Source organism: Protopterus annectens, chromosome 17.part0, assembly GCF_019279795.1.
Source record: "Protopterus annectens isolate FY-2018-M chromosome 17.part0, PAN1.0, whole genome shotgun sequence".
NCBI lineage: Eukaryota > Metazoa > Chordata > Ceratodontiformes > Protopteridae > Protopterus > Protopterus annectens.
In genome coordinates, this window is record NC_056751.1 from 87,689,538 (window position 1) to 87,715,020 (window position 25,483).

Below are 25,483 nucleotides of genomic sequence, written 5' to 3' on the forward strand. Positions count from 1 at the left end.
TTACCAGTTATTTTTGATATATTTTTTACTTTTTCACAAAAACTCCAAGAAAGACCCGGCAAATTTACAGCCTTCACTGTGTAATACCTTAAACCTGTAGTGGAGGACCTATGGGATACATGTAAATTACCTCTTAAAGACATACCAGTGTTTCAGCAACATGACTTCTAAATATCCATGACTTTCCACTTTATACATTTTTACTGGTGCATTCAGACCAATAAAGCCAAACCTCACTAGCTGTAGACCTGCAATGTTTTACCCTCTTCCTTAGCATGTCAGTGCTGCATAAGTGTATTGTGTGGCTATACTTTGGAAACACACAGCTTACAGCTAATCCTCGTGTCCATAAAAAGGCTAACCCTGATGGCATAAACATTCAACTTTGATGGGTCTTTCTTGGAGGTTTTACTGAATAGTGCATCTGTGTAATGTTTTTAACCCTTTGGTTTGGATTTTATTTGTTCTGCCACAAGTCAGCATATTCTCAGGGAAGACCCAAGTGGTATTCATACTACTGAAAATCTGCCTAGGACACCATGGAAAATTTTAGCTGTTTCAAAAAGGGTTGGGAGATGAAATGTAAATATGCTTAAGTTTATACAGAATGCATGAAATATAAATACTGTATATAAATGTTGATACGTAAATGAAGTACTCCTACTCTTTTTTTCTTCAGTGTCATGGGATCTTTTACATCTACCAGAATTACCACCAGCTCATACAGGAGGGATTTCAGTTTAACATTTCATCCCAATGACAGCATCACAGTGGTGTAGCACCCCCTTATGCTGCAATGCAGTCTCAAAACACAAAAAAATAACCCTTCATCTGCTGTGAGAAAAAAACCCACAGCCTTTTGGTCTTCCAGCATCAAAAGGTGAATGTGTAACCTGTTAAACCACTGGTATTATGAGGACTTTCAAGATATGAACTATATTGCCCCATGATCAGCTGGTTCATCTGGCAGATGGCTAAGACTAGCAGTCAAGAAGTTCAAATCACATGGAGGTGAATGGTTCTTTAAATATGAATGGAAGCATAGCAACCAGTTAAGTAACTGTTTAGCCAACCAGTTCTGGATTATAATATGCCCTTCATAAGTTCACAAAGGGAAGAATTAGTTGACACATGCACCATCCATCCAAAGTTGTCAAGTTGCATCTGACTCCAGTAATGACCCCATGAACAGCTACTCCTAAATACACAGCTTACCATGTGTAAGAAAGGAATGAAGTAGATTTTCAGGCTTATCTTTCACACTGTGTGCATGTTCCTTCTAGAAACAGGTATATGGCCCTGTTCCAAAACTACTTAGCTACCACCACCCTAACATTTCCCTTTCTCCACTTCTTGTTCACCTACCCTACCCCTACTTTTTTACCTCACTACTCTAACTTCCTTCTATCCTATCCCTTTCTTCACTCTCCCCTTCAACCTCTTCAGTGCATCCTTACTCCACCTATATTCCCACCACACTCTCCACTTCACCTCCTCCCCCCTCAGTATACCCCCTTGTTAGGGTCTATATGCCTTCTAGCAAAATTCGACATTCTACCTTACCGCACTTTCTATAAGATTTTCTTCCTCATGTCAAATACCTAACATTCTAACTAGCCCATTTATTCATTCACTATATCGCCTTCATTAACCTGGTATTTACCTTTATATCTCTTTTTTTATTTGACTAATCGGTGGGAGTTAGGTTATATATATTATTGCTACAAGACTACTAGAATAAAGCTAATCCCATATTATCTCATCCTCTATGTAAATCAGCTACTACTACTTCTTCTTTCGGCTTTTCCCGGTTAAGGGTTGCCACAGTGGATCACCTGTCCGCTCATGATTGGCAGTGGAGTTTTACGGTGTCGAGTTGCCAGCCCGGCGCCCAACCTTCCACGGAAGGCACGCACTCACACCTAGGGCCAATTTGGAGTATCCAATCCACCTACAGCGCGTCTTTGGGATGTGGGAGGAAACCAGAGCACCCGGAGGAAACCCACGCAACCACAGGGAGGACTTGCAGACTCCACAAGAAGGCACCCCAGCTGAGGATCGAACCAGAGAGCCTCTTGCTGTGAAGCGGCAATGCCAACAGATACACCACCGCGGCCGCCGTAAATCAGCTACTAGTTTTGTTAATTTAATCCCTTATGTAACTGCATACTAGTTGTCTGTCAAATACGTCTCTGTAAATTATATACTAAATGTAAATTCGGTGCTCTGTATATTTGCAATGTTTACTGTTGTGGAGCTTTTCTCCTTGGGCCTCCATTGAAAATGGGTTCCGGACACAGTCGGACTTCCCTGGTTAACAAATGTCAAAATAAATATACATACATACATACATACATACAAACACACATGCACACAATTTATAGTTACCAATCTGTCTTGAGATGTGGGAGGATATTACAATACCCATGCAGACTCTGCACAGAAAGTATCCCGTCAAAGACTTGAATTGGAGAACTACTTGCTGTGAGGCAACAATGCTTCTCACTGCAACACTGTGCCACCCACATGCACTACAATGCAGAATACTAGAGGCACGGTAATTCAAATGATTAAGATAGACCCTATTCACTGAGCAGATGGGGCAGTATCAGGTATGGTTCTACCAAAACAGAGCACTTTTCTTACTCAGCTGAGGACTCAGGCTGCCTGGAAATCTTCCACCAGGCAATTCACCTATGAAGCCAAGATGGCAGGTCTGGTATAATCAATGGCTCCAAAAAGTCAGAAGCTAGGACCTGAAATGGAACCAATTGTTGGACAAATATTGGGTAACTCCTTGGCTTGTACCAAGAAATATTTCTGCATTGTTAGGAACTTGAAAGCATGAAGCTACACCTTTTTTTGGCTTCCATGGGTTGATGAGAATAAGACTGGGACCTTCTTCCTAAAGTTTGTTATGATTTATGGAATCAGTGGGAATGGTGGAAATGTATACAGGTACTCCATTACCATACAATGGTGAATAAACCCACCATGAACATCCTCCCCGTCCTTTTCATGGTAGACTGAAAGGAAGCACTGCATTCTCCTGAACAGTGAACACATTATTCACTGAATTGTCTTACATTTTGGAAAATTTAAACCAGACATGGCTACTGAATCTGCAACTGCAAGACAGGTATGAAGGAGCAGCAAAGTGAATCACCTGAGATATGAAAAAGCAACACACTGCTGCTTCTCTATCTATTGATTACTGCCAGATACATATCACCTGTCTGCAAAGAGAGTATGGATGGCCATGTACCCCTTTGTCTGTTCAGGTACCACCTGACAGACTGGTTCTCACAACAACTTAGGAATAGCATTGCATGCAGCCTCTCCTCTTCAATCTTTGGGTCCAGCTGGACTACTTGCAACTCCATCTGGATGATATAGAGCCCTGTCTCCACAGAAGGCCATATCCCTTGAACTGTGGGGAAAACAAGGTGGGATCCTTATCTCACCAGGAAAGGTTTGTCAACAGAACCTGTGACAAGCTCAGCTACTTGAAAGGGAGACCCACATGGGTCCTATGGGGACAATCCAGGTGACGAATGTCTCAAATATGATCATTTACGCGCATGTTTTGGTTATGTAACCACTGAAAATTCAGTCTACTGTAACATCCTCCTTTCTCAGGTATGCAAACAGGACCATTAGGAGAGAGGTGGTCATCAAGTCTAGGACAAGCAAGAAGGCTTGAGCCTGGATCCCTACCCAAACTGACAATTTTATGACTTCCTGGTTTTTTACCTTTGAAGAAAAGAATGAATGAAAATGAAAACTGTCCATCCCCACATCAATAAATGCAGTCCTCTGAGATGGGACTGGAAGGGATTTACCCTAGTTTAAGGTCAAGGGACTACAATATAGGAGCACTCACCACAGGGACACAAGGAAGTCCCTCTATAGGGCTTTCCAAAAACCAGTTGTCCAAGAAAGAGAACATAAAAGATATCTTCCACAAACTTTACGTATAGCAAAACATCCAGATAAACAGAAAGAATAACTACTTGCTTACTCAACATAATTAGTCTACTGCCAAAATGTAATGAAACACTAAAATACTAAGGCAGACTCGGTTCTAAATGGGCACTAATTACAGAATTAGTGAAAACATACTGACATAGTAAGAGGGGCTGTCACGCCCATAGCCCACTGCTTTAAACAATTATAAAAATATAAATAGTATATGAAGTGAAAAAAAAATAGAACTGATCTACTTCCCTTAACCCCCCCCCCCCATGCTTTAAATAATTATATACATTTATATGGTGTGTGTAGTGCAGAAAAAAATACAATTGAGCAATCCTCAAATATATTTAAAAAAAAAAAAAAAAAAAAAAAAAAACACCTTCCATCTGAAACTATCAAGTCACATCTAACATCTACAGCAACAGCACGAACAGCAAACACTATTCAAGCTGGGGAAGGAAGAAAATTGTCAGACCTTTATTCTGTGTTTCATAAACGCCATGCACATACATACAGACAATTTAGAATCACCAACCCACCAAATGTTTTCCTCTGGATACTGCAGAAAACCGGAGTACCTGATGAAAATCCACTTGGAAACAGAACATACAGACCACAGAAAGAAAACACAACCTCTTGCTGTAAGGTAACAATGCCACTCACCTTAATGGACTGCTTAAAAATGTGCAAATACTAAATGAGAAAACACATGATTTTCTCCATTCTGGAAATAAATTCAGAAAAAAACATGCTTACCAATATAAAAAGGGCAGCACGAGGCATCAGAAGAAGGCATAAAAACCAAGATGTCCTGCCCCTGACATTCCTTATTATTGCTATTCACAGTTATTTCAAGTAGGTGATAATGAAAACTTTTGGCCCTCAAAAAGTGCTGAACACTATGACTGGGATTCAATAAAGCTTACCACACGGGGGAAAGCTTTAACATGTACATTTCCCCCTCTCAGTTAAACCATTCTGATTCACATACTGTCCTGCCACAGAGGTTTCCCTTGAGTAGGGATCTTAGCACAGAAGGCAATCTGAAACAGCTGCATGCCGTAGTAGCATGCAGTCCGATAGAGATGCATGCTAATACGGCAATTCATGAGAACAGCTAATTATAATTAGTCATGGTTATTCCCCGAGAAATGGCAGCAGCTCAAATGGAAGGAGTGTGGTGTAGGTAAGTTTAGTGAGACGTGGGAATGGGGAGTGATGTCACTGTGTGCAAGGGTATGGCTGTGGATATGTGTGTCTGTCTGGACTGTCACACTAGGGGGAGTTTTGTAAGAAATCAGGCGTCTGGATGTGTGTGCATGTTGCAGTATGCATGTGGTTAAATGGCTGTGTGCTTCCTGTACTGTGATTGAGTGTGGGGGGGGGAGGCTGTCTGTCGATGGGTATGGATGGGGGAGTGTATGTGAATGTGGAGTGGGGGGGGTTCCTTTGCCAACATGATGCATGTGCATGGAAGGACACTACTGCCATCAGGTTTGATGGCATTAATGTTCAGTAGGGTACAATTTAGAGACATGCTAATGAGCAGATAATGAGGTCTTTCTCACTGCTGTTATAGCTGTCTTTGAATCTCATTTTCTCAGTTTTGCAGAAACTGACCTATCTGCAGTACACAATTTGCACAAGTGGTAAGCACTTTTCTGAATCTTATGTTACATGTTTACCCCCTGTAGCTAAACTCCATTAACAGGTGCCTTTCTCAAAATTCCATCAGCAAATACTGAAAAAGAAAAAAGATACAAGAAAACATTTTCACTGTTTAGGTCACATGCATTAGGAACAACATGCATTTTCATAACTACTTTAAAAAAGAAGGGCAGAAATATGACAGTTTAGAAACTGCACTATAAGCAACTGCAATTAGGATTGTTTAATGACAACTTGCAAGCTGAAAGACTTTAAGGTTTGGCATTCCTCCCTTTAAGCCACTCCTCCAACAGCACTGATACCATCATTTCAATGAGCTCAAGCAGCAAAATATCTATGGACATGATGGAAACACAGCACTGACTTTATTTTAGTGCACATAAAGAAGTATACCATGATCAAGAAATGGGCAAGGAAAACACAGACCCATCCAACACATGAATGTTTCCAGTATTTGACCATTTACATGACTGTTCCAAATTACCATTGTGATATGTCTACAGAACCTAATCAAGAAAAAGTACTTGCTCCTTGCATACGGAAGAGAAGCAGTGCTACTAAAGTATCTTTTTCCTATACCACTAAGAAGCTATTGGCATATAAAGCTCAACGTATTTTCACCATTGTCTCTTAAGTCGTAATGGCATGATCTGATTTTGAGTTTATCTGTTACTGCCGCGGTGGTGCAGCGGTAGCGTTGTTGCCTCACAGCAAGAGGTTCTCCCGTTCGAATCTCGGCTGGAGTGCGGGGAGTGCCTTCTGTGTGGAGTCTGCATGTCCTCCTCGCGGTTGGGTGGCATTCAAAAGACATGCATAAGGGCGTGCCTTCGTTGAACGTTGGATGACGAGCTGGCACCTCGGCGTTCATGAAAATCTACTGCCAATCATTAGCAGACCGGAGTTCCGCTGTGGCGACCCCTAACTGGGAAAAGCCGAAAGACAAACAACAACAACTGCTAGCAATAGAAGTGGTTGCATCACAGTTTAAAAGTACATGAAGAGAGAAGCAACTTGGCTCTGGTGTTACTGGTAGCCACTTTGCCTTAAACAGTGTTAAACAACAGCCCAGCTGCCTTATCCAGTTTCAGACAATGATGTTCAAACTTGGAAGCCAGGTGGATAACTCTGTATATTTTGTGTACAGAAGTCTGCAATGTGGAAGTATTGACATTTTAATTTACAGCTATTACATGAAAGGCATATTACAATCTTTGTTAAGTACATTAATAGCCAAGACTCTCCTGGCCGTTGTTGTTAGGTGCTGTGATATACTACAGCAGGCTTTTCATCAGTTGCAGACCTTATTCAAGATAAGCTTTATATGTGGTGTGAATGACTGCTTGGAATCCAGGAGGATGCCTAGATATTTGTATTTCTATACCTGGAAGATAATTTGCCCACTCAGCACTGCTCTGTAAGGATGTCTTGTTTTGGGGCTTTTGGTTTAAGCCAAACAGCATAATATCGGTGTTGGTAATATTAAGGGTGAACTTATTGTGTTAAGCCACTGGCTGGTTTTATCGAAGTCTTGTTACAAAGTCACAAAATTTATTTATTTTTTACTTTTATTTTACATTTGTTGACCGGGCTGGTCCAACTGGATTTATGTCCATTTTCAGTGGAGGTCCAGGGAGAAAAGCTCCGCACTTCAGAACAGAATAACAAATACATAGGTACATTACCAAGTTTTGGCAAGTAATAATAGTAAATTACATTTTAGCTTATAAGTAAGGAAAAAAACAATCGTAGTTACAAACCAATTATGGATATACATACAACAATATATAAGGTAAGTGAAATACAGCACTATTAAACTAAACAAGTTACACACACATTATTGTTAGTAAAAGCTTACTGAGTTTATGTGGGTGAGAAGATTAGTGTCTAGTGACAAGGGAAGTAGTTAGTCTGGGTTTGCACAGGGGCACAGCCAGTGGGATTTAAGGTATGGTTTGAGTTTGGTTTTAAATAGGGTAGTTGAGGGTAGGGAGGTTAGGTAATTTGGGAGGGTGTTCCAGGTTTTACCCACTGTGTTAGAGAACAGAGAGTATCCAGCCAGATTGTTAGCTTTACTTGTGTTTACCAGTAATTTATTAGATGAGCACAGGGTCTTCAGGTTAATGTAGGGGGAGATTAGGTTAGTGAGTATTGGCGTATTTGTAGGACGATACAGTATCTTATGGGCAATAGTTAGTTGGTTCAATAGAATAAGGTTTGACAATTCTACCCATCCTAGTTGATTAAGATTGTTGCAATGATGGGTTCTACAGGTAGACCCAGTTGCAAATCTGGCAATATTATTGTAGGAGCTGGCCAGCTTGTTCAGATTGCTTTTGCATAGTTTAGTATAGATAGGGGATGCATATAGTAGGGTTGAGATTAAGAGGGTATGGGCAACAGTGGTCCTGGCTAGTGGAGTCAGAAAGGGTTTGATCCTATAGAGGGAACCTAGTTTCTTGTTTACTGTTTTTATAGTATTGTTAATATGGGGCTCAAAGGTGAGGTTGTTATCGATTATTATACAATGCCTACCCTAAAAACGTGCACGCTGATTGGCCAGCCCAACCAGCGTGCCCGTTGTAAATCCCTCAATATACTAACGGAAAAAGGTCCGGTCGCCTGGACTTTTTCCGTTAGTATAAAACACTGTCTCGCTATGTTAAGAGTTTAACATAGCGACACAGATTTAAAAAAAGCAACGGAGATCTCCGTTGCTTTTTTTAAAGCTGTCTCGCTATGTTAAACTCCTTTAACATAGCGACACAGTGTGTAAAAAGCAACGGAGATCTTGCGATCTCCGTTGCTTTTTTTTAAACTTGTCTCGCTGTGTTAAATGAGTTTAACATAGCGAGACAGTAAAAAGCAACGGAGATCTCCGTTGCTTATTTTAAAGCTGTCTCGCTATGTTAAACCCATTTAACATAGCGAGACAGTAAAGCAACGAGAACTCTCCGTTGCCCACCGCTCTGATGTACTGCGTAGGCATGCGCAGTACATCAGAACTGCCGCAGAACACCAGACAGGTGCGGAAGGGCAGCAAAGAGGCATTATACAATGCCATTATTTAAGAAAAGTAATTATTTCTTTTCTTAAATAATGGCATTGTATAATAGCAATAACCCACTTCTGGGTGTGGGTAATGCTGGATTTACCACGGTTGTCTTTGTTTGGTCCCTCGGGCTTCGCCCTCGGGACCAAACCACGCCAACCGTGGGTAAATCCAGCATTACCCACACCCAGGCATGGGTTATTGCTATAGTACTCCAAGTACTTTTGTGGTAGAATCAGGAGATATGATAGTAACATTGCTAGATGCAACAGTGAAATGCAGTAGAGGGGCTCTGCGGGTGGGAGTGAATAGTAACATTTTTGTTTTGTTTGGGTTGAGAATGAGACATCGGTGAAGAAGCCAATTCTCTACTGTGATAAACACGTCTTGGGTTAGGGACTGAAGTTGTGATAGTGAAGAGGCTGAGCATATGAGTATGGAATCGTCTGCATTTTGGATACAGCTAGCTTGGGGTAATCCAGAGTGTAGGTCGTTAATAAAAAATAGAAAAGAGGAGAGGACCCAATATGGAGCCTTGAGTGATGCTGAAGGTAATTGGGAGATGGGAAGACAAGTTATTCTCCCATAATACAGCCTGTTATTTAAATAGGATTGGAACCACTGTATAGCAAGTGGATCCAGTGAGAAGTTTCTAGGTATGTTTATGAGTAGCTGGTGATTAACCATGTCGAAGGCTTTTGACAGATCAATGAAGAGGGCTGAGGATAGAGTATCATTATTACGATATTTATTAATGCAGTCGGTGAAGGATAAGAGAGCAGAGGAGGTGCTATGAAATGGTCTGAAGCCATGTTGGCATGTAGCCAGTAGGTTGTTTTCTAGTAGGTGGCTTAATAGTGGTTTATGAATGCACTTCTCCATGATTTTTGCCAGTGGGGATAGTATGGCTATAGGCCTATAGTTAGAAAAATCTTTGGAATTACCACCTTTGTGCAGGGGGATGCTATGTGAGATTTTCCAGATTGATGGAATAGTTCCTTCTGAAATAGTTCTGTTAATGAGGATGGATATGTGGTAGGCTATAGCTTTGGCAGTTTTTTGCAGGTATTCTGCAGGTAGTAGATCTGCAGAAAGGGTGGTGGGTTTAAGTTTCTGAATAAGGGTGCAGACAAGGGATGTAGGAACTGGTTTGAACTCAAATAATGGGGGGCTGTTAGGGATAACATTGGAAGCAGATGTAGTGTCAGGGGATAACTGATTGGCCAAAGATTGAATGGTGTCTGTGAAGAAAGTGTTAAAAGAATTGGCAATGTGGATAGGGTTGTTGAGATTGGAGCCTGAGGGGTAGGTGTAATAGAGCGACCTGGGTGCAACAGTTTATTGATACCACACCAGAATTTTTGTGGTTTATTTTGGTGGGTTTGTTGGAGGTGACAGTAAAAGTTTCTTTTATCAGACAATATGGCTTTTTTAGTTTCATTTCTTAATTGTCTAAACTTTAGTTGATCTGCTGGGTTTTTGGTTATATGCCAGCTAGCCCAGACTTTGTTTCTATGGAGGATTTTTTGTTTGGTAGTTTTGGAGAGCCAAGGGGCTGGTTTAGACCTACTTCTTATTATTCTTGCTGGGGCATGGTAATCTAGTATGGTTAAAAATTTGGAATTAAAGTATTTAACGGCATCTTCTAATAGTAGGTGTTTTAGGAGTGACCAGTCGCAAGCTTTGAGTTCTTTTTTAAGGCTGTCAGGGTTAAAATTTTTGTTAGACCATATTTCCTTATAAATTATTGGGTTTGGGATGTCAATCTTATATCTGATTAAGAAGGTGAGTGAGTGATCACTTATATCTTCAGGGAGGGTCCCTACTTTGTAGGATTGGCTATGAATGTTTGTGAGAATCCAGTCTAGGGTGCTGTCATTGTTATAATGTTTATTGGTTCTAGTGGGGGATGTAATGGTTTGCGTAAAACCACGTAGGTTGATATGGGTAGTAGGCTGTTCAGATGTGCAACACCTCCAGTTTATATTAAAGTCACCAAGAATTATGGTTTCTAGTGGGTAGGTGGTGGACATCCAACTTAGGATAGCTTCTAAGGTGTTAATATTGTTGCCTGGGGGAAGGTAGATACAGATGATGTAAATGGATTTATATTTGTTGAGTTGAATTTTGGAGATAAGAATTTCTGCATTGCTAGTTAGAGGAGGTTTAGAGTCTATGGAAGTGACTTGTAATTCAGATTTATATAAAATAGCTACTCCTCCACCTTTCTTGTAATTACGGTCAAGTCTGAGGATACTGTAACCTGGGGGGATGACAGTAGTGTCTTGTATCGTTGGCTTAAGCCATGTTTCAGAGAGACAGAGGATGTCGAATGAATGTACATCCATGAGGGCATGTAGGTGGGCAACTTTATTATTTATGCTTCGAATATTAAGATGGGCTATTAAGAGGGAGTTAGGGGGTTTAGTGACTAGATGTGCATTAGAAGAAGTTGAGGTGGTAGGCTTTGTGGTAGTTGCAGAATTTGGGCCAGGGTTTGGGTGTATGTCACCATCAATTAGGGAGTGGACTTGTACTGCCAGATTGAGAAGTAAACCTTTACATATTAGGTTCTGAGGTTTTCTAGCTCTAGGGCTGTAGTATGTGATGTGAGTGAGTCTATGAAATTTGGCTGATAAATACTTTGGTGGATAGGATGTGTGATTATGGCTATGAGGGATGATAAGTGTTGGTGTGGAGGTTTGTTTTGTGGGGTTATGAAAGTGAAGGTAGTTAAGGTGTTCAAGGAAAGTAAGCAGGTAGGGTATAGCTAAAATCGGTAGGACTGACAGTAGAAGTAAGAGCTTAAAGTGTGTAAGGGTAGTGTTAGGTGGCATTGTAGAAGTATTGTGTGTAAGTTAGTATACAGGTATAGGTGCAGATGGATAATGACTAGTGGGAAGAGGGTTGCAGCACTTTAAGGGGTTGGTCAATGTGATTGCTTGTATGGATAGGGGGTGTGGTTAGTGTGTATAAATGTAGATGCACTGGGGGTGGGTGAGAATTGGGGGCAGGGTAGGGGAGCGGAGTGAGCCCGCAAGGCAAACGGAGCGGGTAGCGCCACAGAAGGAGTGAGCCTTAAGAGAACAATCAGTGGAGAGCTGATAGTTAAGGTAAGTGAAGGTGGAGAAGGGTAGGAGGTGTTAGCCTTGACAGTAGGGATAGGGGGACGGTAGCTGAAATGATACAGAGTAAGAAGATAGAGGGATGAAGTGGGACTACAACTTTACAAGCTAGGAATAATATATTCGTGTGAGATGTGTTTCAAGACAGAGTGATAGATCTAGGATAGGACGCCTCTTAGTGGCCAAAGGCTGTATAGCTACAATAGTTTCCTTTAGGAGGTAGCTGGTCTTGGAATTTGAGGAGGAGGCAAAGGATATTAGGTATTTGCAATGGTATAGGAGGGACGGTGAGCTAAGAAGAAGGAAAAGGAAGGTTATGGCTGCTGGTTTCCCTAACAGGGAAGTGCACTTTAAAACCTACAATAATTTATACAGTGTTGCTTTTATTGACAGAAGTTATACAACACATACTTTCTTCTTTTGTATTGTCCTTGAGGGGCTGTTTCTCAGGGCAGGAGAAGATTCACTTCCTTAGTTTAGGGTGAAGACAGCAGTTATAAGATGGGTTAAGGTTGCTGGCCAACAGGACAGGGCAGTTCCACAGTGTTAGTGCCTTACGAGCAGGTAGGGCAACTGTAATCATCTATACTCCAGTCACATGCCCTGCAATTAGACCCCTACTCCAGTACTATTTTCCAAATCTCCCCCTTCTGTCAAATATCATCTACAAACTACAAAGGGCTGCTGGTGTGAGTCGCTATTCCAATAGTCTAGCTAGAATTTGGAACAGAATTCCTATATCATTCAGGTTTATCACACACCTTCATCTTTTCAAACCATTACTAAAAGATTTCCTCTGTCTCCTGGCTTTGTCCATGCTCCATATTTCTCTAACATCCTTCTTCACCTTTCTTACACCTTTCCTTAAAGCACTAAATCAGTTAACCTGCTTATCCCCTTCTAATACCTCACTTTATTGTACTTTTTAAACTACTAAACATACTTTTAATTAGCACTTCCAAATTATTATTCCATCACTACTCTGTTAACACTAAAAACTTGGTTATCTCCTCTAATACCGACTCTATTACTTCCTAAATTACTCCAACCTATCTTATATACCACTTTTCTATCTGCAAAGTCTTAGTAAATTTAATATTTGTGAATATCAATGCAAATTTTATTTTACTGACTATTATGCTATGTATTCACTGAAACTGCAATATAAAATTTGTTACTGTAAATATCAATTGCATTAAAAATGCAACTTGGGAGTTTTTCTCCCCAGGCCTCCACTGAAAAAGGGCACCTGTGTTCAACAGGACTTTTGTGGTAAACAAATAAATAAATGGTTGTAGATGTCTTTTTAAGTTTTTGCTTGCAGGTCCTCCTCTATGCAGTAGTACAGCACCTGCATAGAGGGTGATGAGTTCTGAAGGGATGTTTATGAAAATGTCACTAATGACAAGCAGGACAGATGAGGAGAAATTGAGAGAAGAATTAGGGTCCTAACACTGAACCTCAAGGGACTCTAGCATTTAACATACCAGGTGGTGTGATGTGGGGGGCTACTCCCCGAATAGTGAATGCTGTCTATCCAATTTAAAGTCTCAGTTAAATTTTAAAAGATGTTTACGGTTGGAAAGTAGCAGTTTATGATGCATTTCAAATTCCCTTTTCAGTGTGTTGATAAGTGTTGCTATTACTGAAGATGGTGTGCTTAATACAGTAGTCGATACTGCATTTGAGTTAGGGTTTGTCTCCTATTATGTTGGTCTTGTAGTCTTCTGACTTGCTTTTCCGTTAACTGCTTTAAAAATAAAAAGGGTGGCATAGTATAATTAATTTTTTCTACTATACCACATGATTTAGTTCTAGCAGAGTGGTGTTGATGTTAAGTGTATTACTGACTGCAGTGGTGGTCTGAATTGGATACGATTCTTCCCACATACTTATTATTTTATTATATATTCATTTTACAGTCATACAAGTTTTGAGCGAAGTACTCCTACTCAAGATAACGCCGGCTTCTGTCAGGTGCTAGCAGGGAGGATGGACATCCCCATCCTGCAGGGGAGAGTGGAATGTAGCCAGCTGTACACACTGTCAGTATCCCTTACACCAGAAGTAGCAACATAGTGGGGCAGCCTTGGGGAAGATGTTATGCTCACCAAACTACTAATGGGTAGTAGCTGTCATAACAAATATGTGGCAGCTAGAACTGTCACTGCTGGCCACCATTTTGACAAAGTTCACATGCGCCCCCCCCCCCCTTCCAGGGAGTGGATTAAACTATCTTAATGCTCTCACTGCCAGGATGCCAGCAAAAGCACCCTCATGGCTAAATGAATGACTGTCTCTAGTAGGCAGCTCTTGCTTCGGATATGGGTGCAATCCCAATAGTGGGGGATGAATGGCCCGTGTCTGACTGAGTAGAGCCATGAAGGTTTGCAGGCACATTGCCAAAAATCATCTAGAAAACAAAGTATTCCTACTCAAAATGCAACACTGTTGCACTTTACATTTTCTGCATATTTAGTACTGCATACACATTTAAAGTTGTATGTATGGTATTAGCCAGTGTAGTTGTTGTAACATGCTGGGTTTAAAAATGGAGTAATGTGTCTTTAAAAATGATTTGTATATGAAGGTTTATTAGGGAATCCTACTCAGGAATGTGCCTACATTAGTTAACTAACAGGACACTAATCGACAATTACTGTGACATGCGGAGGTAACCTGCAAGCAGAGAACAGGAAGTTAGTACCTCAAACAGAAGATCAACTGAGCGGTTGCTTACAGATGTTGGAATCTTGGAGTAAAATTGCCCACTTGGGGCCTGAGACTTCTCTTTCAAGTGCAGCCAACTGCTTGAAGAGCTAATTTGTCAGTATAAATGTGCTGGAAAAAAACCTGGATGGTGCAGTTTCTGTTCATTTTAGCAGCCGGTAGAGCTGTTCTTTTATTTTCCTTTTGGATGCATAGAATAAAAATGTACGATTTTTTTTTTTTTTACATCTGTTTCCTCCAGTGCTTCCTTCGGTCAACAGTGGTTGAGCATGTGGGTCATATGGTCAAGAACTTGCCATACTTCATAATAGGTTCATAGACTGCTATTTGACCAATGACCACAAGGGCTCTTACAAGCCTAGCTGTTCCCCAACATGATTTTGGTTCCAAATATCAAGGGCATCTATATGCGGAGGGACATGTTAGTAAGGAGGTAGCTAAAGGATATGTAGGGGGTTGTTAGTTAGGATAATACTTTTTTCTTAGTGATGGCTTCTGTCCATAGGGGCCAGACCAGGGGTAAATTTATAATTTCTCATCCAATTATCAAGGTTTCATTTGAATAGGGTCAGGGATGAACACTGCCTTATATGGATGGAGAGCCTATTCCATAGTACGGAGATCCTTTGAGACACGTAGTAACTGTTTCTCCAGCACATTCGGTTTACGTCACAATTGCAGTTCAGATCCCTGGATATAATGTTTCTGCTGTTGTTTGTTCTTTACATCTGCCACAGATCCATCAGACAGATGCAAAGTACCACTCTCAGCAGCCTTTAGGAGACTGACTACACAGGCAGAGCCTTTAGGCAGTCAGTATAGAATAGGGTATTCATCCCCTTAATTCTCCTGGTGAGAAACCTTTGTGGGTGCTCCAACTGATGCCAGTGTCTGGTTAGGTACATGCCAAAGGCAGCAGTGAATTCAATGATGGGGTCTGATAAGTGCCGATTAGAGTAGTACTAGAACTTCCTTTGACATGGATGCCTACCCTTACCTACAAGCTGGGTGACACAGAATGATTTTTTTACTACCATAACTATGTGGTGGTCAAAGGCTAGATTGCTTGTCTACATATATTCTCAGATCCTTTACTACTGGGTTGATTCTAGAGGGTGTTTTATCGACAGAGTAATTAACTTGTGTTGACAGTTTCCTAAAGGGCAGTGGCACTGGGTTTGAGACAATGGCTTTGGCACCAGTCATTTGTCTGTGTTAAACTCTCTTGCAATATTTAGTGTCTTGGGGGAAATCTATAATAGCTCCTAGTTTACAGTCATCTGTGAACATGGTCAACCAAAGGCCTTGAATATTAGCCTTGATATCCAGCAAGTAGGTGTCAAAAAGGAACGGTCTCAGCACGAATGCCTGGGTTACTCTGCTGGTGGCCAGTCTCTTGGTGGAGGTAGTCTCATAAATCATGACTTCTTGGGTCTTGTCTGTGAGTCAGCTGGCAACCAGAGAGCTTGTCAATACCCGAGTTGGGTATGCACTGTTTTATCCTCACTCCTTGCCTTGATGACCCTCTCAAAGAAGTCTACCAGCTTAAGTAGGCACAACCTTCCCTTAACAAAACCAAATTGGGATGGGTCCAGTGTCTGTAGGTTGGCAATGCCTTTGTTTATCATTTCCATGATAATTCTCTCAGTGGCTTTGCATTTTTGGCTTGTTAGACTGATGGGTCTGTAGTTCTGTGAGTTGGTTGATGGTCCATCCCTGCAGAGGGAATGACTGTTGTGGTCCTCCATCCACTTGGGACTCAAACTTATGAGGCTATAGTTCAGGAGTGCCTCAAATAGCCCTGATACATCGTGTTTAGACTGTTCAGGAAGCAACAAGGGATGTCTTTGGGACCTCCAGAGGCAGTGTTCTTGGCTTCAGCGAGTGCTGCCAGCACCTGGTCCCTGCTAATAGTTGGGCAAAGTATGTTGGAGGGAATTTCACCTGGTGAAACTGGGGGTGGGGGGGTGAAGTATGAGCTAAATTTATCAGCCAGTAGATTTGTTATGTCACCCTGATCGGTAAAGGTGGTACTATTCACCACCAGCTCAGTACACTGCTGTGTGCTCCTCTTTAAGGTCCATGACATAACTGGAGAATGCCCTCAAAGTTAGTCTTGTTGGACTTAATTAGACCTCTCAGTTTCTTGTTTAACTGCATAAGAAAGCACTTGCCTTTAAAGGAGCTGCTCTTCCTGACTTTACCCTCTTTAGCTGAGGATTCCACCAGTGGCGTTTGTATTTAGTGTTTGTTTTTGGTTTGAAAACTAACAAAAAAGGTCATGCAATGTTCATATAGACAGTGGATATAAAAAGTGTACACACACCCTGTTAAAATGCCAGGTTTCTGTGATATAAAAAATGAGACCACAATAAATCATTTCAAAACTTTTCCCACCTTTAATGTGACCTATAACCTGTACACTTTTTACATCCACTGTGTGTGTGTGTGTGTGTGTGTGTGTGTGTGTGTGTGTGTGTGTGTGTGTATATATATATATATATATATATATATATATATATATACACACACACACACACAGCTGACTTTTACACACAGAACTATTTAGCTGGGATCACTGTGGTTCACCATAGATACAACATTTATACCTCAGATAACGTGCAAAATCAACTTCATTCATAGCTGCTATGAGACATTCACCTATAGGCCTGTTATGAAGCAGGCAATTGTCTCAAATTTCCATTGCTGGATTTAGGAAACTGGACAGGTTTAGTATATAACACATCCAACAATAACTTCTGCTTGGATGGCAAGTGCAACGGGTCAATGGATAAATTGCAACATCAAAAAACAGCCAGCACTCCATGTGAGAGGGAAAATTAGACTTTAATAGTCCAACCACAGTCCATAGATCGGTTTCAGTCAAAAAGCCTTTGTCAATGTATAACCAGGTTTAGTATATAATACACCATACGACAGAAGGAACTAACTGATGGTGCTGATTACACAAACTTTCCTGCTTGTATATCCATGGGGCTAGGACTTCTATGCGCATTTGATTTTAATTTGTTAACTGGGCTGCAGTGCTAATTAGAAATTATCAATTTCAGTATCAGCCCAGGTCCAGTGGGTGTATGACTAAAAGCTGAGGCATCTGTGGACTGAAAGGTAATTGGCTGCATCATCAAAAATAAAATTTGCAGATAGTGTTTCTGCAAAAACAGTTCACCTTCCCTGACCTAGTGCAGCCTAGGTGATAATTATAACAAGGAAGGAGCTGCACTGGATGAAGCCCCTTTTATGAGGAACATAGGAGGGCATGCAACGAACAGCATCCAAAGTTAGATTTTAATTAGTCCATTCTGATGTTCATTTTCACATAAATGTTTTTTTAATGTAGTAGACTTTTGATTTCATGGCCGACAACCTATGTAAAGTGGGTAACCAGGATGACCACAAATACAGCTACTGGGAAGACTTTCAGGTTTGGGTGAATTTTGGCACGATTTTTTTTTTTTTTTACTTTCTCCGACACTCTTCAGACTGTCACCTGTGGGTAAGGGGAACTCCATTTAGAACATTCTCTCAAGAGTGCAACAGTACCTTACTAGCCACTGTTTTGGGGAGACCTTTCTGCCCACTTGCTTACTCATGGTTTTAATCACATGCAACAATACTTCCACAAGGAAATTATTAGGCAGAGTCTGTAGGCTACATGTGGTTGAGTTTTGAGTTGTAATCATTCTCAACCTTGTCCATAAGCATCCACATATACTAGATTCTCTGGCTTTTAAGACAAGCTGGCTCTTTACAAAATACCAAAGAATGAGAAAAAGTCTAGCTGTGAGCATTTTAATAAGCACAGGATTTAAATGGGACATTGAAGTGCTGCTGCCACAGGTCTGCTGCCTGAAAGAAATAAAAAATACTTCCTGGAATATGACCTGGCTGGGAATAGAATCCTTATGACCACTAATGCAGAATCATTTGTCAGACACATACATGACAACCTGTACCATTATTATCAATGAGGGAAGTGGTCTTAAAAGCTCTAAAGAGTACAATGTCATATCATCTAGCTTCATTGAGGTCCATGATGAAGACAGATGCTGTTATGATGCAGAAGGATCAGTTACAATGACAACAGGGAAATCACTGGGAAGTCTTCTGTCACTAATGTGAGAAACACCGAGGTCAGGGTTAGCATACTGTGACTAATACCAGCTTTAATGGCAGTTAAATGGCACAATGTTTTGGAGTGGACAACTGCAGAATGGTATTTCTCAGCACTCCTTTTCCTTGTAAAACTAATGTTGGCCAGATACCCAATGCTTGAGGGCACTTGAGTACTGCTTACACACACTTACCATCTAAACTTCAGCAATGTGCTGGTGGACACACTCTTCCACTCAGACTTTGAGCTGATGCTGATGTTTTTTAACTCTGATCTTTCTATTAAACACATCTAGGATGATAAAAAAAAGAACAGGATAAAGTATTCTTATTTTTCTTGAACTAGTTTTATAGAGTATCTTGGCATGGAAAAACATTCTGTACCACCTTCCTTAGCTTTGTTTAGTATAACGAGTAGACATTTTATGAACAGTACATGTTAAATGGATCTAACTGCATCACACCAAAATCTGCCAATAACAAATTCACTCTACCAAAGTTGGTAAAAATCAAATCATAAATCAACAAACAGGATACTCAGCTCCTGCAAATGCCTAAAGCTACTATTACAGTTGGAAGACTCAGAAAATTTCAGTCGCATATATATACTTTGCAATGGGACACAAATAATTAAGCAATGGGACACAGATAATTATGCTGTTTTACAATGAAACCTGCGTGCATAGACAGACCAGTAGGGCATTAGGGCATCCCTTACTACAGCAGACAACTATGGAAAATATTATCAATGATTCCTAAAATTGGGTGAAGCAAGTCTATAACAGCTAGTTGCTGCGAGACAGTCTCTGACAATGTCCATTTCTAATCCTGCAAAAAAACAATTGTATTAATGAAAAAGTATTATATTACCATGTTACCAAATAAGTTAAAAGTACTACAATTTAGTTATCAGTTGGTGTGACATCACATGTAGCAGGGATCATCATGGTTCCACTACACACAAACATCCATACTTACTAACTATGCCAAATATCAACATGCAGGCATCCTAGTACATTGTTGGCTGGATAATCAGATTTGAGTGCAATCTGCTTACTCCTGTAATCAGATTATTATCGACAAAAACTACGCAGAAAAATAAATTATCTCAAAAACAACAAGGGAGCCATTCTGCCTGAGAAGTAAGCTAACCACATCAAATCATGCCATCTAAAAAAGTTAAGTCACAGCATTTATTTGAATACTTACTTTGAAAACATATGCATAATAAAGTCTCACAAGAAAACGCCTAGCTCAGTAATGGAAGAGGGCAACAGGAATTTCAAAGCTACCTGTCATCCATTAATTATCAGAAGAGAAAAGGTGACCATTTATGACAAAGGATACGCTCATCAAAACTGTACACTTCTTCACGACACTCTGCATCAGTATTGATGACAGGGAGATGCACGGAGATATCCTGTGATTCTGACTGCGCTACATCATCAAGTAAAGCTTTTACAGAGAGACGGAGAAAGAAAGACAAACAAAACAAAGAGTGGTCAGTAACATTACACTAAATTCAAAGTAACTTTTAAAATTATTCATAAGTCAATTCCAAATTAATCAAATATGTTTATCCTGACAATGAGATATACAGTCACAAGAATTATGGTATTAGGCATAGCTAGTTACCACACTATAGTATTGCTCCAATCTAAACAAAATCAATGCAATTGTTCTGACAGTCAGACCTTGATTGTGCAACCAATGCTAATGCAGTTAATTTGAAACAAAGACTTAGGGAGTACTTTATTGTAGCAGCCCATGACACCTCTTTCCCAGCACCCACCTAATTCCATCCCTATGGCAACCAGTGTCAGTAATATACTGTGGTCTGCTAGGAACTATGCCTCCTCACAACCATTCCTGACGCCATGCAGCATGAAGCCTCTACAAGACTATGAGATGGATTCTGCAACAATATGCTGGCTTATCACCTAGGATTAACATAGTGATGGGTCCAGGTACCACCGTTCTGCAACATGGGTTAGCTGGCACCAGCCAGACACTCTCATTCTCTCTGTCCAGCTCTTCCAGAGCCACTAGTCAAACTCTGGTCATCTGAGGTGCAGTGAAGGCATCATACCAATGTTTGTTTTTTTTAAATGGTAAACAGTAAATAAGATATCGGTGTTCCATTCTGCATTGGGTGGTGGTCTTAGTGAAACTCACAATAACAAGTTCACAGGTTCCAGTGCATTCCTATGTCTTGGGGATAAATGTTTCCAGTGTAAACAAGTGGAACATATATGATCCAAATGTCCACAGTTTACAGTGGGGAACAAAAGCCACATGAGGAAGCTAGAAGTAGCATCATATTAGTGGTGGGGAATCTTGAAACTGCAGCTACTTCATATTACCACAATGGCTTGTACCTTACCATCTTACTTATTTACTGTTAACTACACACTACAGTACATGAGTGAGTACTGCAAGATATGCGAGCAAAGTCAAATGGTTGGCAAGGCAGGAGAAAAAGCTAAGTCTGCTTTGTTGCATTTACCTGTTACTGAGGAACATTTCCAAAGTGCAGCCATGAATATCATGATGTCTCGTAGTACTCCAAGCATCATAGGTAAGAGGTATAGTTAGGTGGTGACAGAATATGTTATGCGACGCCCTGAAGCAGTTGTTTTGTAGTCTGCTGAGGCAAAAAAGTTGGCAAATGCTGTGTTACGTTTTTTTTTTTTTTTTTTTTTTTAAGAAGGGTGGGTTTTCCTCAGTAAATACTTAAGGACAGACAGAAAAGCTAGACTTGTTTTTGGAAGTACTGTGGGTAAACTCGCAGCCTCCAATGCCCAGAAACAGACAGTTTAGTAGACAAGCTCAACTCTTAAGTTAAGAATATGCTAACAGAATTTACAGACCAGTTTAATCAAGAGTAGGACAAGTACCCACCCCACCTCTTTACACACACCATTTGAATTATTTTATGGTCACAGGATAAGGGGAACCCAAGACTTAACTGGTGATGATGGAGAATGTGAATGCAATTCCCACAAGAGTCAGTTATGGAGTCTGTATGCACTGAATTTCTGGAATAAGCTTATGACGTTCATGGGAGTGGCATAACAGTATCTAGCACAAGCACAACAGCAGCAAAAAGACTGGGATGACTGGAGAGCAAGATCCTGAGACCACAGTCAGACAAAAGTTAAATCATGTACTAAAGAATAAGTTGGAAGCAACCACCAGTATATCCAACAAATTTAATTATGTATTTGCATGTATAAATATGGGGCAAGTTTTTTACTTTGTGTTATACTCCTTGAAGGCTTTGGCCGAGACGTCAGAGTTTCATTAAATTTGTTGGATATACTGGTAAGGTAAAGTAAGGTCTTACTGTGTTTCAAGGGTCTATATCATATAAGCGAATCGCACAAATTGCGAATGCTCATATCGAACATACCAGACCTTGAACTTCCTATTGTGTGTGTGTTTGTGTGTGTGTGTGTGGGGGATATCCCATTCTTCACTGTACCGCAATCTCAGAAAAAGCACTTCGAGGTTCGGTACGTTCGATATTATGAGGGTTCGCAATTTGTGTGATTCGCTCATATGATATAGACCCGTGTTTCAATACCGCATCCCAGCTCAAAAGAATGTTTTTCTTGGTGCTATTTTTTAAACATCTTTATTAAATCATAATTGCACCAATTATATAGGTACTGAAATAGATCATAGTGATATTTCACATTGTTTTCATGCAATATAATATAAGCGGTCTAACAATTATTCATTCCAACATTACACAAATCGCTTTTAAGAATAAAAAATACATAAATTACTGAACTCCTGCCATCGTTTAAACCTCACTCCTATGTGAACATTACTCATCAGGATGTATTTTTCCCACACATTCCACTTATTTCTAAGCAATTTGCTTCTCCCCTTTTCTAAAGAGCCAACAATTTCCAGTTTCTTTATTTCCTTTATAATATTCAGTACTTCAGGTAAAATTGGTTTAGATTTTGAGTTCCCTTTGTTTGGCAGTCACAAGCATTAAACTTAGCAAGGCCTTACTGTCTAGACAGTTCAGATCCTGTGCTCCAAGTCAAACATATCATTTCCTTAGTTAAACCATTTGCTCCCTCAACATTTCTAACAAAGTACTCTGTGTGAGTTTTTAAAATATAGCAATTCACTGCCCTTTCCAAAAAACACGTTCACCAATAACTTCTCTTTTTCATCTCACCTCCAGCATTTGTTGGGTACCTGAGGAAAAAATCTCTAGAGTTTGTTTAGGGTACAAAAATACCTATCCAAGCACTTCCAAGGAAAATCCTAAACCTTACTGACTTTGCTAAATACTTGAGAGCCAACATTCCTCTGTAAACTGTCTTTCTAGTTTCCTTCACAAATTTTTCTAGCTTCCTCTAATGATTGATTCTTATAGTTATAATGCAAAATATTAAAAAGGGATAATTAGCAGGGTATTTAACAGCAACAGCTGTTATAGACTCAACTGAAAACTCTGCCAGAGCTGTTTTTTTCACTTACCACTACCATATCCCTCTCTCTTTGCATATACTCTGATATTATTCCCAGACAGGCAAGTCGGCCTCTAACATGGTGCTGCTGTTCTTCTGGCTGATAACATATGGGACTGCATGAATTTCCAAAGGAAACTGCTTGACACAGAAAAAAAAACACATGAGCTGACTAGAATAATCAGGAGTACCTAAACTTAAAATGGAGTCTGTGGTTGGGTGATGCAGATGAACAGGAAGAAAACCACTAACACCGATATTAGTGAACAAATGTGAGACAATAAAGCATCAATCACATTTGTGAAGTATAGATTTACAAGAAAAAGTGACTAAGAAAGGCTGGACTTTTGCTGACTCTGTTAAACTTGTGGGGGACTGAAAGGCATATATCCCACATCATGTCACTAATGCCTGAAGAACACAAAGGAAAAAAGGGAAAAAGAGTAACCAAGTAAAACCATTTTTATTTTAACAAAATTTGTATAAAACATTTCATGATACAAATTGCATGTTATGTAAAGCATTTTCAGTGATTGTTGTACATAATAAAAATAATGAAGTAAACAAGTACTTTTTTCCTTTTAAGTTTTAAGAAATGTAGGTATCATAATGTGAAAAGAAAGGCTGGACAAAAGCATGTACAAGTTAATATGCTGTAATCTTGGGCTGTTCAGATGAGGTGTGAAAGTGCACCCATTTTATATATATATCTATATATATATATATATATATATATCTATATATCTATATATATATATATATATATATATATATATATATATATATATATATATATAGATCTGAGATGTTTCCCTCACTTTTGCATAGCTGAATACCTGGATTAATGCCCTTGGCTTAATCAAATAAGTTTATTGTGTAAACATGTGCGCTGTACAAATAACAGCACACTGTGAATTTAAAGAAAAGTTTTCCTTTAGCAAATTAATTTTCAAGGTTAGTTGAGGAGTCTGCAGCTGAAGAAAGACGCACATTCTATTCTTATGTTTCCATGGAGACAGAGTGACTACAGGTACGGGCAATAAACCTTGAAAGCTCTGGACATTATTTGCTGAGAGAAAAATAAAAGGTACAAGTGCATGCAGCTTAGTAAAAAAATAAACATTTGAAATTATTGGAAGTGAATAAGAGCAGTTTTCTTTGAACCTAAATACCTCAATGCATTTATCAGAATAGTGTATAATTTAGTTTTTTTTAAAGACAGCCACTGAATTTTTTTCTTAAGGCTAAAAGAATGTTTTCTGAAAGCATACAAGCTGTTGTTCACGTCTGGGAGGAGAATAAAGACAAGAATAGACAAAAATTAGTGTAAGTAGGAGCACAGGCTGCAATGTGCTTCAGCATGAATAACCTCAATTTTAGGTTAGGTAATGGCTGTGAGTACAGCCATTGATTTGGGACAGCTGTTCCTATCTGGAGGGTTAAACTTCATTAATTGAAGTTGTACACATTTTTTTATATTTAAGTTAATAGGCTCTGGGGGTGTTTGGTTTTGTCTTTGATAGTTTTCATTAAAACAAAGTCTTGTAAAATGTGACATAGGTTCAAATGGGGATGACAAGAAACAATTGTATAAAGGATCAAATTGCCAAACATTAGTGGGTGCATGTAACACAAAAGTTGGAAATACACATTTTAAGTATGGATTAAAAAGGATTCTGCTACAGTAGCTAAGGATATGTGGGAAGAGACTAAATAAAAGATAATAATAAAGCTGAGAAACCGGAAGCTCTTGTTTCTGGATACAGATAGCAAGATAAAATAGTGAAAATGTTTTTAGTCCCTTTAGTTTCATATACAGGTCAGGATATTTTTATCAACCATAAGAGAAGTCACGGACAGTAATTTATAGAGTTGAATGAATTTATCTTGGAGGGGAAAGGGCAAAGAGCAAGGGGGATAAGTTAATCCTTCCTAAAGAACAAGGTGGCTTAGGATTACTTGATTTGAATGGATATTTTAGAGCTACATAGTTAAGGCTCATACATAACACAGACAGAAAGCTATAATTCACAGTGGAAAGGGATGATGATGAAGCAGTGGGGAACTTAAAGAAATAAGGGGAGAGTGAACATTTTGGATGCAAATCCTTCAGGAGAATAACAGCCATATAGAATATTATATTCATAAAGTAGCAGAATGGGAAGAAGCCAAGAAGACATCTGAACTGCAGGTTAGAGACCGTCTTCCCTATTAGGGATTGATATCTGAGTCTAGGCAAAGAGAAAGGGAATAGGGGAATCCTAAGTGAAAAACCTGCTCTGGTAGAATTTTTAGTTGAACCCAGAACA

General features: G+C 39.7%; 1 protein-coding gene across 2 annotated transcripts in view; it reads right to left on the minus strand.

Moving 5' to 3' along the window:
* Positions 1-25,483, minus strand: part of POLR1E (RNA polymerase I subunit E) — a 970,793-nt gene that overhangs the window by 486,305 nt on the left and 459,005 nt on the right. For both annotated transcript variants that reach the window (XM_044059632.1, XM_044059633.1), the window contains one exon: positions 20,029-20,136. In XM_044059632.1, coding sequence (XP_043915567.1) covers positions 20,029-20,136 — 108 coding nt within the window. The remainder of the gene's footprint in view (positions 1-20,028; positions 20,137-25,483) is intronic.